Genomic DNA, 13,157 nt, shown 5'->3' with positions numbered 1-13,157 from the left:
AAAGAGGTAAAAGGTTGGCCAACTAGTGACCCATGCGACCTTAGGCGGGTAATTCTGGGCCTCAGTCTGCCCATCTCAAAAATGGGGATGCTCACACCTGCTCCATTTATTTCCCTTATTTATTGTGAGGAGGTACAACCGAAAACGGACGCACGCGTGCTCCTTAACCCGAGTTAAGACCACTCAACCTTACCATTGTGTTCAGCAACCGCCGCGGCGCTGGGCGCAAGCTGCAGAGCGCGACAAGACCCGCCCACTTTTTACGCAGCTACGGAATCGGAAAGCCAGGCGCCTATGCCTGGGGCCGCTTTTCCTGTTCTCCTTCCAGGCAATTAGGGCAGAGGAAAGAATCCGGGCCCTCTCCCAGGAACTGCGGCTCCCCTGGAACCCCTAAAGCTGCCTCTAAGCTACTCTTCCCCTCCGGGTGCCTTGCCGCCTCGGCGCAGAGCTGAGGACGGCTAGAGGCCCCGCGCGCTACGCAGGTGCGATCAATACTTCCCGGCGGGCTTCCGGGCGCGGGCCAGTGCGCGCAGCCTCTCCAAAGCCGCAGCGCCGCCCCACTCGCCGCCGCCTCGGTGTTGACATCATTAGACCAAATCTGGAGAGCAAAATAAATGCTCTGTTCGCCTTACAGCCAAACAGATGTTTACAATTCAAATGAAAGAAATACAAATGGCAGGGATTTTTTTTTTTCTCCCCTTCTTCATCTCCAGTGATCTCTCGTTTTTTTTCTGACACATTAAAAAATGTGTAAGCGATTACAGGAGTTTCCTGTCTCTGTTCTGCGGCTGCATTTCTGTGAGGTGCGCGTGTAAACGGGGTAGGGTCGGAGCATTCTCGGCTGCTTTCTCTCTAGCCTCTCGCCCTTCTCAGTCCCAATTACCACCCCCCCTCGCCCCACGTAATCCCCTCCCTCCACGCAAAGCAGATGTTAATTGTAATCAAACAGTAAAGGGATAAGGGGCCTAACTGCAATCAAATAGGCCTCGGATGCCGTATCCGCAGCTAGTTGCCCTGTTTGGGGGAAGGATATGTCGTTACAGGTATTACTGGGTTACCAAGTCTGAATGCTCTTATCCAGGTCGAGATTCCACGCAGAACAAAAGAAAGGGAGGTCTGCACGGAGAGACCTACTGGTTTAAGGTAGTGGTCGGTGTGTAACGTGTGTGCTGAGAGTGCTTTGGCTTTTGGTGATGTCCAAAGCAATAAAGAAATTAGAGAGACATCAGTAGGCTATGGAAAAGTAGCTCCTCCTCCCCCTAAAGTAGATTTCCAACAAACCATGCCTCTAGATCCTTTGGTACATGAATTTTATACTTCATATAAAGGAGACTGAATTCTGCATCTGCAGCATCTGTGTTTGGACACTAAGACGGCAGGTGAAGCCCCAGGTGTATTTCTGACAATATTTTCACAGTGGATGAGCCACAGGGATGAGTTTTGGTGATTTGAGTAAACAGAGATTCCAGGGGCTCGGACAAAAGAAGAGGAACAGGGCTTCTCAACCCCCCACCCCTTTAATCTTACTCCTTCCAGGAGCTGCTGAAAGAGTCAAAGTCTCTCTCTAACTGCAGTTCCAAAGCCCATGGCCCTCGCGAAACCCGAAAAAACAAAGGAAATCTCATCCTTCTGCTCAAGCCGCCTGTGGGCAGCCGTGAAGGCTGCAGACGGGAAGAGTGGTCGGGTCCATCCACCCGGTTAATGGCAGACTGGGCGACTGATGGTAAGACCCCTTTCACGGAAGCATTTTTTTTGAAATTAAATCAGATCTGACAGTGTTTGCACCGCAGCGTAAATGCCTCCGCTGGCGTGCCAGTCACCTCTAAGCGATCTGACGCACTCCAGCTCTCTTAAAACGTGCAGAGTTCAGATCATATTAATTCCCCCAAAATGTTTTGATTCAAAGTAGTTTGTATTTTGTGTAGCCACGGGCAATCCAGTAAGCGCTCCTTCCTGCCCGTGGCCGGGCCCGCTCCCTCTCCGCGTGGCCCAGAGGCTATGGCGGTATTTAAGCTTCTGAAATTAGCCTGGGGCTGCAAGGCAGAGTGATCACAAAGCGAAACAAGGGCGCTTCCCCTCTTCACTTTTTTCTTTTTTTTTCTTCCTTTTTTTTTTTTTTTTTTTTTTTTGAGTTTGCCATCCCGATTTCACACAAAAAAGACCAGGGCCAAAATGTCACTTTCCACCCAAATATGAAAAAGCTGGGTCTTCTCATCTCCATCCTCTTCTGAAAGCCATGGGCCAACTGAACCCCTACTCCTGCATTTCCAATCTGGATCCTCTCATTATTAGTTTCATCATCATCATCATCGTCGTCATCAACATTGTTCTCCTACTATTAAATTCTCAGAGCGAGAAATGAAAGGGATGAGCACCTGACAAAGGGGAAGGGGCCATAAGGGAGCCTTGGAAGATTCAAGGGTAAAGAAGAGTGGGTTTTCCTTCCTTTTTTTCTTCTTCTTTTTTTTAATGATTAAAAACACAGACGACTCCTGTAAATAGAAGCCTCATTTCTTCAAGAGATGCCTTTTGAAACCCAGTATCTGAATATTCAACGAAGGCAAAGCTCCACTCTGTACGTACAACATTAATATGATCTCTGCAGAATTTGCTACTCAGAAATATTAACATATCAAAGCCAGTGCCGGAGGCGAGAGAAGCTATCGATACGCGAGCACAGGGTAAAGTAAAGATTATTGGTTCTGATGGTTGGAGTGGCGGAGCTGCGGGCAAAATCGCGCACACCATTAACCGAGAGTGAGCGCTCGGGGAGCTGCACCTCCGACGCGGTGGCAAATATTTTATCTAGGTGGTAATTACCTCGCCGCTGCCCCTCTTCCGCGTTCTTTGGCTATAGGGCTTCATTATAGGCAAAAACAGTGTAACTGCCACTTACCAGAGTGAGTCAGGGAAATGGTATTTTGTACTTTGCAAACAGAAGTGGCCAAATTTAAAGAACTGAGACACCCCCCCCCCCCCACAAGCACACATACCACACTGCAAATAGGACAGCCTCTCCCTGGTGAATTTGTGTAGGGCATTTAGGGCACTGTCTTTTTTTTCTAAAAGAGCATCCAGGGGTCTTGAGAAGTGAAATCTATTTTTTTCCTCCCACAGTAAATTCTGGAAATCATTAGAAATGTAAGTTCATCCGAGAGCTCAGCAGGAGAGGGAAAATGGCAAAAAGTTTTGCTTTTCAAGAAATCATGTTTCATATGGTGAGTCACCTGTAAAGCATGGATTAGAAGAGAAACAGACTTTTCCATCTGAGCTATTGCACAATATGGCGACATAGCAGAGCGCTTGAGTTAAAGCCCTTCCGATTTTTGATGAACAAAGATGACTCGAGCTATTGATGTTAGAATCCTGTGTGCTACCAGTGACAATAGAGAGAAGGGACTTCCTTAGCGTTTCTTCAAAAACGGGGAGTCCTGAGATGAAAGAGCTGGGCAGGCGGCAGGACAAACATCACCTTTTAAAGCAAGACTTCCTTGCTATCCATTTGCAAATTGTCGTGAACATTGATCCTTTCAGAGTAAACAGACACACAGAGACACACACCCTGGTCTCCCAGGCTCAACTAAATTAATTGGCCTTTCTCTAAGACACGTGGAAATGGAATAAACTCAGCAGCTAAATTCTGAATGCCTTTGCATGGAGGGGGGAAGGATTAGGTTTTAGTCAAACAATACAGACGTAAACCCCAAGTTACCTCCCCTCTCTCCTTGGAGCCACGCCGTTCTTCTAAAAGATCAATGTTTGGTTTAAAATAAATTCGGCTACTATTTTTAGGTGAATGACACCGAATTCTACAAGAGCAATCAAACGTTACCTAAGGAAGACCATTTCCATGGCCCTGAGAGGACAGGAACGCAGTTTCCATCTTGTAGTGACTGGAGAGCTTTGGCCTTTCTTGGGCGGGTGGTGAGGGCTATCCCCTAAATCTCTTAACGAAAATTCAACTGATTGCACAGCCGCCTCCCTTCCAGCTCTCCGCCTCGGCCTCATAATTCTCACCCCCTGCCAGCTATTGTATGATCGGATGTAATTGCCAAGCATTTGAGAAGGTGATGTTGGAGCAAGTGCGGAACTGAACGCAAAAACGCAGTAGCGCGAGCCGGGCTCTGGGAGGAGACAGCTCCGGGCTCTAATTAGTGGCGCTGTCCTTCAGCACCACCGACATCTCCGTGCGCCCTGAGTACTTGGCCTCACCTTTAGTGTGAACACCCCAACGGACCCGGATCAGCACGTCACCTGGTCCCTCTTTCATTGTGTATTTTAATCCCTCTCTCCAATAATATGTATATTTTATTTCCATTTTCACTAGTCTGGGCCTATTGCATGTCATTTCAAAATGGCTGAGTATTGGCCTGGCTGACAAGCTTAATACGGCTCATTTTTAAAAATCTCTGTGGAGCAACAGTAGTAGTTTAAAAAATAATAATTTTCAAATCGCCATGGGGTGAAACAACAGATTTAAATAGCCATTTTCCATTTAATGGAAGTTCCAAATATCCACTCTGACAATAGTCATTTCCCAAAGGAAAATTGTTTTCTTCCCACCTCAATTTAAATGGAGTTTCACATTGGACATTGGGTTGTAAAACCTGCAGTTTAAACATGAAATAATCCATTGCTTCCTATAGATGCATTTTTTTCTTTGGAAAAACACTGGAGTCTTTTAACAAGCTTTGAAAGGGGTGGATAGGGACTGAAGGACATTTATTTGGTGCCATCAGAAATGACTCCGTTTTTAGTGGTTCAGTTACTAGAGACAACTGCGGCCCTGGAGCTGGAATTAGTCCTAGTGAATAGGCCACATCTTATTAATTCGTATGAAGTTGGGATAACAGCTGGTCCGCCTTGCCTTGTGTGCTCCTCGGGTTACTCAGCTTGCTAGGAAAATAAGCTTCAGAGGCTCTGGGTACAGTGAAGTGGGGAAGCCAGCAAAATTGGCACTGCCTTGAGGCCCTTAAAATGTCATAGTTCAAAACCTTTTGTCAAAATGGAATATTTGAGATGCAGCTCCCATCAGTGTCTGAGCCAAAATCAACAGCTCTCCACTCTTGCCTACCCCCCACCTTCCAATTCCATGGGTAACTCTGGATTCAGATGTTTCCCTCAACAGATGGGAACAAGAAAGCTTTATCCGGTACAGTTAACACCACCTCCTCCTCTCACCCTCCCTTAAAGAAAGAAATGTTCTGGACACTTAGAAAAATGAGGGCAGCTACAATATTGGTGTTTCATTAGCCTTCCCTGAAGCCCAATGAATTTAACCTTTCAAAGCCTCAAGCTAACACCATTACCTCAAACACCCAGGCTGTGGCTGGCACATTTAGGGCTAAAAGAGACCAGAAATTCTGCTCGAGGATGTGGTGATGGGAAAAGGGAGTGTGAGAAGGATTTTTTCCCTTTTTTTTTTTTTTTTTTTTTTTTTTTTTTAACTTTGGTTCTGTCACTGCTCCATTGAGGAAGAGCAAATCTCTTCTATCACAGCCTTTTGGACACAGGCTGGTTCAAGCCTCAGTAGAAGAGGGGAAACTTCTTAATGTAGGTATGCCTGTGTGGGACAAGAGTAATTGACCAAGAGTCATTGTTTCCTTTATCATCAGATGGGGATCTGATGTTTAAAAGCATCACTGGACTTTCAAGACAAAGTAACAGATGAGAGAAGAATGTTTAGTTTTAATATGTTGTTACTTACCTCTTCTTATCACTCCACCTTGGCCATTGAGAACGAGCCCACACTGGGCTTCCACAGAGCCCTTAATAAAAGAAAAAGAAAGAAAATCACTCATATAGATACTAATAGTTACATTAGTTAAGTCTTTCAACCTGTCCCACCCCAAACCCCATCTCCCCGTAACCCCATAGTAGACATTTAAATGCAACCATTGAGCTGAAGCAAGTTTGGAAGCACACACGATTTTAAGGGGAAAAAGTGCCAGAAAAACCACAATCTAAAAGTTGTATAAATTTTAAGGTATGCATTTTACAGCACCATACAATATTACACTTCAAAGCACAGGAGTGCCTTTTATCTTGGCATAAGAGAATGAGTAACGCTTTGAGTCTCCATCAAGGCACATAGCACATATATAGACAGTTTCCACGGCACTTTCTGCGTGGAGCAAATTACACCAGAAGTGTCAAGTCTGGCACTGTGGGTTTCTTGGGAGCTCGTAGGAGCTATTTCAAGTGCAGGATTCAAGATATCTTATGAGGGTTCTGTTTTACCCTAGATGTAGGAGCATTCTATCATGCTACCCAAAGTGTGTCTTATGGAGGAAACACCTTCAGTGTCACTCACTCTAGATCTTCAGCCTCCTAATGGATTGAGGGATCATTTGAGCTGGGAAGGAGGAAAAGGTGAAGGATTTTTTTCCTTTTTTTTTTTTTTTTTTTTTTTTTGCTTTTAACTTTGGTTCTGTCACTGCTCCATTGAGGAAGAGCAAATCTCTTCTATCACAGCCTTTTGGACACAGGCTGGTTCAAGCCTCAGTAGAAGAGGGGAAACTTCTTAATGTAGGTATGCCTGTGTGGGACAAGAGTAATTGACCAAGAGTCATTGTTTCCTTTATCATCAGATGGGGATCTGATGTTTAAAAGCATCACTGGACTTTCAAGACAAAGTAACAGATGAGAGAAGAATGTTTAGTTTTAATATGTTGTTACTTACCTCTTCTTATCACTCCACCTTGGCCATTGAGAACGAGCCCACACTGGGCTTCCACAGAGCCCTTAATAAAAGAAAAAGAAAGAAAATCACTCATATAGATACTAATAGTTACATTAGTTAAGTCTTTCAACCTGTCCCACCCCAAACCCCATCTCCCCGTAACCCCATAGTAGACATTTAAATGCAACCATTGAGCTGAAGCAAGTTTGGAAGCACACACGATTTTAAGGGGAAAAAGTGCCAGAAAAACCACAATCTAAAAGTTGTATAAATTTTAAGGTATGCATTTTACAGCACCATACAATATTACACTTCAAAGCACAGGAGTGCCTTTTATCTTGGCATAAGAGAATGAGTAACGCTTTGAGTCTCCATCAAGGCACATAGCACATATATAGACAGTTTCCACGGCACTTTCTGCGTGGAGCAAATTACACCAGAAGTGTCAAGTCTGGCACTGTGGGTTTCTTGGGAGCTCGTAGGAGCTATTTCAAGTGCAGGATTCAAGATATCTTATGAGGGTTCTGTTTTACCCTAGATGTAGGAGCATTCTATCATGCTACCCAAAGTGTGTCTTATGGAGGAAACACCTTCAGTGTCACTCACTCTAGATCTTCAGCCTCCTAATGGATTGAGGGATCATTTGAGCTGGGAAGGAGGAAAAGGTCTGCTGATTTTTGATTAAGAAAAATAAAAATTTCTCTCTCTGTCTTCTTTCTTTTTTCTGAGTCGAAATGTGTTAAAGCCTCATTTTCCTTTACAAACAAACGAGGTATTGGACTTGAAAGAGGCCTTGAAGGGTGTTAACCTACCCAACAGCCCGTGAAGAGTTAAGTAAATGCGGAGAGAGTCGGTGCATAATAAAAACCCACTTTACAAAACAACCTTTACAGCCCTGGCTCCCTTTCGCTTCCCCATTTTCACCATATTGAGGCAGGCCTGTAAGACCCCCCTTTTCAACCTACTCACGAGTTCTTTCTTATTTTAACTGTTCTGCCTTAAAGTGATTATCAAATCAATATGAAAAAAAAAAAGTTGGAGACTGAGCATAAATTAAAGCGGTGATGGGAAAAGGTGTGACAGTTTCCTTTGTTGGCCATAGCAAATCTTTTTAGGGGACTCAAAGATGGAACTGAAGCCACAAGACTGTTTGCATCTGTTAGGCAGACTTAGACCGCCCTCCAAACCATTGGACTTTCACTTAAAATTCTGTGCAGGGAAAAGTATATTTACATTTGTTGCATTTGAAATGAGGCATATGCTGATGAATGTTTTAAAAAGGAAGAAATAAAAGGAGAGAGACGGGTTTCTCCCACACATCCCCTCCCCATTTCTCTTTTTAAAAGTAGCTATGACTTTTTTTCTTTTTCTTTTTCATTCTGACAACTAAGTCCAGGAGGAGTGGAAGAAAATAACTTGCCAGACTTACAACTTGCTTCTATATCTATAACAAAAATGTATATACATCCTTCTGTAGACATAGATACATAAATATATACCATTCTCCTCTATTTCTTCTAGTGTCTTGGAGTGTTTCTCTCATGATGAATTTTCCCTTACTATGAGCAAAAAATGGCAAAAAGGAGGTTAAGAATGTTAAAAGACACAGGATGAAAGTAAAATTTTCAAAATATCTGAAATGGAAAAGGTAGAGGCCGGAAGTTCTCCAAGGAAGTGAATCACTTTCCCTCCCTGTCTCTGGCGCACCGTTAAGATGTTTATTTTCTTAGAGGAAATGAATCTTTGTCTCTTCACTTAACAAACTTTTCCCCCTGATAAGTAAAACATGTTGTTTGGTCGGATGACATTGCATAAATGACCAGTTGAATGGCACTAAGTCGAAAATTGGATAAACTACGGTGTTCTTTTGCACGGGATTCGCTCTTTGTCTCGTGCTTGCAAATGTTCTAATCCCCTCTTTTGAAAAATGCCCGGCTTTGTGCCTAGCACAGGAAAAAAATTTGTACAGATACAAAAAAATCAGCGGCAGACGTGGCTATTAAAAGGAGTAAATAGGTTTTAGTTGAGCTAAGCATTGAATGGCAGATTTTTTTCCCTCTTGAGACATAAGGAGATCCTTGTGAAAAATGTAAAAATGCCCTGAGCGTATAAAATTATTTTGTGAATGTAAATGTAGAAAGCAAGGTTTATGGAGCCAAACCTTTTTTCTCGTGCACAGATTTTGTGGCTTGGGCTCTTTGTTGGGACTGTAAGGGCTTTCACTTTAATTTTTAAATAATCCCTTGCTCAGAGGTAAGTGAGGGGGAAAGATTTTCTGTGCGCAACGAGGAATCTCTTATGTCTCCGACTCGTGCTCTTTCAGTATCTCTCTTTTCATTTTGGGGACCTTGGAGAAAGTGGCCACCTTCGTGTGGACTCGCAGGCAGAGCTGTACTTTCAGCCAAAAGAATGCACAAATTCGTGTCTTCTGGGTTCTGTTTGGGACATGTGTGGACTTATTTGTTTGAAATGTGGCTGTGACAGTATGTCTGCGTAATCATATATTCTATTGTTGGCAAACAATGTGCAAAAATACATTAAGAGAGAAAGTAGGAGAGATCATTTGATTGAGTCATGGCCTTCACCATATCTGAATTCCTTCCTTCCTTCCTTCCTTCCTTCCTTCTTACCTTCCTTCCTCTCTTTCTCCCTTTATTACTTTCTCCCTCACTCCCTCCCTACCTTTGCTCCTTTCTTCCTCCCTTCCTATTCATTTTCTCTCCCCCTCTCTCTTCCCTTGTTTCCTTTCCTTCTTTCTAAGGAGTTGCATCTTTTGTAAAAATTAATGGCTTGGAGAGTGAAAACAAAGTTGTGAATCGTTCAGCCAGGTGACGGGATTGGGTGCTCCTCGGGCAGCGAGAATCAGGCTCAAGCCCACACTCCGGCCAAGTGCATTGTGCAGAGCCTTTCACTGGGGTATATTTTTGAGGCTTACATTTGCGATTCTTTACTATCCACAACGATCTAGGATATTTGGTGAAATTTTCGCTGGCGCTCAGGGTCCCCAAAATGTTCTGAGAACAAACCAGCCCCCCCAATTCATAGTATGCGCCCCACAAGCTCAGGCTGGGACGAATGCCTGGAACACGCGGGTAGACGCAGCAAAGCTCCGAGACTGAGGGTACGATTGGTCATCAACTCATCGGGTCTTACTCTGAGTCCAGTTGGCTCAACCCCAGCCTACGTGATCTCCCCCACCCTATGCCTCAGGGACAGAAATATGGATTCACAAAAGACCTCAGTGCAGAACGCCGGAAAGTGGGGGGCCCGCAGCTAGCTGGACTCCCGAGCATCCAGGTGAAACGCCTGCTCCAATGAGAGGGACAGAGTGGCACACGCCTCCTTTAATTGTTTTGATAACTTTCCCTAAGTGGTGTGTGTGTGTGCGTGTGTGTGAGTGAGTGTGTGTGAGTGAGTGTGTGTGTGTGTGTGTGTGAGAGAGAGAGAGAGAGAGAGAGAGAGGTGGCGCGGGGAGACGGCTTACAGTCGGATTATTAACGGCGCGGGAGGGGGAGGGAGAGGAGGGGAGGGCGCAAATTCGCCGCATGCTTATTTACCTGCAAGTCGTCGGCTCCCGCGGCGGCCAGCCCCAGGCTGGGCCCTGGCAGGAGTCTTTGATCTGGGTGCATTCCATACTGAGAGCCATGGCTCATGAGGGACAGGTCGTGGCGGCGGTAGGCATCGAGGCAGCCCAGCTCCCGCCTCTGCTCGTCCAGGCAGGACGACTTGAGCGCCCGCGCATTGTGCAGGTTAATAAAGTCGGTGGGCTCCCCGTGGTGGATCTGCTGGTAGTACTGTTGCGAGTGGTGGAGCGAGTTCAGAGAGTAGGCGTCGGGAGTAACGGCCGGGTGGCTGTGCTGAAACTCGTAATGGAAGGACTGGTGGTGGAGCGGGGTGTACTGGTGGTTAGTGGAGAAGTAGGGGGACGCAAACTCGGTGCCGGTGGTGGAATAAGTTAGAGGGGAAGAGGACGAATAGGCGACAGTGGAGTTGGCTACGGATTCCAGACAGCCAAGCTGCATCAAACGGTAGCTGTTTGATCCGTCGTGACGTATCTGGAAGGAAGAGGGGGAAAAGGGAGAGCAGAAAAACTTGAGGTTTGTCATTTTGCAACCGAGGCGCGGCTGTCCCGGAGCCGGGAGCTTTTCTCCGGCTCTCCGAGGGGCGCGAGCGCGCAGGGCTCGTGCCGAGCCGCAGCCGGGCTGCGCGCCTTCGCCGGGGAGCCTGTGCGAGCAGGCGGACTGGGGGTGGGCGGCCTCGTCCTCACAGTCGAGAGCTCGGAAAAATATCCCCCACCCTATATAGGTGCGGGTGACACACACACGCGCGCGCGCGCGCGCACACACACACACACGCACACAGCCCCTGCCCAACTTGCACAGGGAGCCGGCCCCGGGATCCAGATTTGCCACTGACTCCGGGGCTGCGGGCAGCAGACCGAGAGCGTCCACAGGCGCAGAGCCTCGCCACTCCTACCCGCTGCCAACGACGAGATGCCGCGGCTGTGCACGCTGGGATGTCCTGCCGCAGCTGCTCAAAATCTTTTATCTATATATTAAAAAAAAATCCAGTCTGTGCAAATCGCCCAACTTGCTCATTTTCTTAACCATTTGGGGCAGGGAATCCGACTCCCCCCTTTCTGCTTTAGTCTCCTAGAATAAGCCCATTCCAAAAGGGGTGCGTGTTCCCCACCCCCTTGTCCACCTACCGCCCCCCACCCCATCAATCTCTTTGCCTTTCTGAGTATCTTTTTCCCATTTCTATCTCTTTTCTCACCCCCTCCTCCCTTTCTTTATTATTAGGATTATGTTTTTCCCCTCATTATGCCAAATGTTTCTTAACGTGGCAGAGAGTTGCCCTTCCTGGCGACAGATGTCATAACGAACTTTCTCCCTTTTCCTTCCTTAACTTCCCCCGAAAGCCAGATTATAATTAAACGTAACGGTCCGATATAAATTAGAGACAGGGGAAGCTGCCACCGCCGCCGCCACGCCGCCGCCGCCACACACACGCGCGCTCAAAAAAAAAAAAAAAAAGTAATAATACCTCGGCATCGTGGACTAGTCCCGGAAAGGTAGTTGACATGTTGGGTTTCTCCGAAAGCTTACGATGCAATTTCCCCCTCCAAAAAAAGAATCGGGAAAAAAATCCAAACTTCTTGTATTTTCCAATTTTTTTTTAAGGAAAAAAAGTGTTCTATAGATAGAGATCTAAATTGTAATGGCTTTGCCCAGATCAGATAGCTCCTTGCCTCGTACCCACTTAAAAACCTGTAGGAACAAAATTTTCCCTCTGCACAAAAGCAGCTCCCTGGAACAGATTTTGTACTTGCTGAGTATTTCTTTGGCTGATGTCGTAGGTCCCTTGGTAATATAGAAGTTTTGAAAATTAAGCATCAGCACTGAGAACTGGGCGGACAATAGGCAGAAGAGATTTATCCCAGGAGACAAGGAATAAATATTGTATCTTCGCCTAATAAGGAACTGGAGGTTCTTTCAACATTTTTATCCATTTTTTCCAACCTTTATCATGCTTTTCTATACCGACTGAGGTGGGGACTCATCTCTGCAGAGAGCATTTGCACACATTTTATTGTGAAGATAAAGATCTAGCCCCGATGTGTGTATATTAGAGATAGAAATATATATTAATTAAAGCTTCCTTTTACACAAGTAAGTGTTCATGCCTATTGGTTCCACTCCCTGGATGCTGAAAGCTGCTTTTTCTAACAAGTACCCAAATCAATTTCACCCAGACTTGGGGTATCTGCCTTTGCCCAAGTGGGAACAATACTCCTCTTTCCATATTTACATGAATTTGCGTTCTTTTCCCTTTTTTGAAAGGCAACACCTGGCAGTAGCTTACACTTTCAGCAGCTTTAAAACAAATAACCATGATGGACAGTCCCAAGTTTCCATCATAAAGAAATAGTGTAACTGGCAATATTTTTAAGAAAAATATAAGAGAATAAAGACTTGTGACAAGATTCTACATTTAGGTGAAACGTTGTCTTCCACTCCTCAACCCAACCCATTTTCCCCCTCTTTTTGTGTTTTCCTACTTCTTTTTCGAAAAGACTGCTGAATGGGGGGCGGGGGGCTGTGTTGTATGGACCGTTTAGCAGGGGCACCAGGTATTTGAATACCATTATCCCCCAAAACCCTTAAATGTTTGAAAGTAATATTTTACAAAGAGAGGGCATGAAGGAGGCAGTGCACACTTATCTCCGTCTCCTCGGTGGATTTCTCGACTTCCAAACAGTATTTGAGTTTTACTTCATTCAAAATTCATCTTCCCGCATCAAGTGGTCTAGCACCTAGAGCGGGTAGCAGTGGCTACAGGCCCGCAATACTGAGGCTCTGCTGAGTCCGCTCACCAGCCCTGCCTACCTCCTAAGAATCGGCTGGCCCCAGACTCATCTCAGAGATAGAAGGGGTAATTTCGTCTTAATTGCCATTTCATTTGGTTAGCTTTT

General features: G+C 45.5%; 1 protein-coding gene across 1 annotated transcript in view; it reads right to left on the bottom strand.

Moving 5' to 3' along the window:
- TFAP2D (transcription factor AP-2 delta) overlaps positions 1 to 12,278 on the bottom strand; it is a 56,321-nt gene extending 44,043 nt beyond the window's left edge. Inside the window, exons 1-3 of the mRNA XM_007451918.1 lie at positions 11,729 to 12,278; positions 10,240 to 10,737; positions 6,683 to 6,743 (exon numbers count right to left, since the gene is read on the bottom strand). Of these exons, the coding sequence (XP_007451980.1) occupies positions 6,683 to 6,743; positions 10,240 to 10,737; positions 11,729 to 11,767 (598 nt within the window). The 5' untranslated portion in view covers positions 11,768 to 12,278. The remainder of the gene's footprint in view (positions 1 to 6,682; positions 6,744 to 10,239; positions 10,738 to 11,728) is intronic.
- Positions 12,279 to 13,157: the final 879 nt, after the last annotated feature.

Source organism: Lipotes vexillifer, unplaced genomic scaffold (assembly GCF_000442215.2).
Source record: "Lipotes vexillifer unplaced genomic scaffold, Lipotes_vexillifer_v1.1 scaffold147, whole genome shotgun sequence".
NCBI classification, from domain to species: domain Eukaryota; kingdom Metazoa; phylum Chordata; class Mammalia; order Artiodactyla; family Lipotidae; genus Lipotes; species Lipotes vexillifer.
The sequence above is the reverse complement of the archived record's forward strand: the minus strand, read 5'-3'. Positions and strand labels throughout refer to the sequence as shown.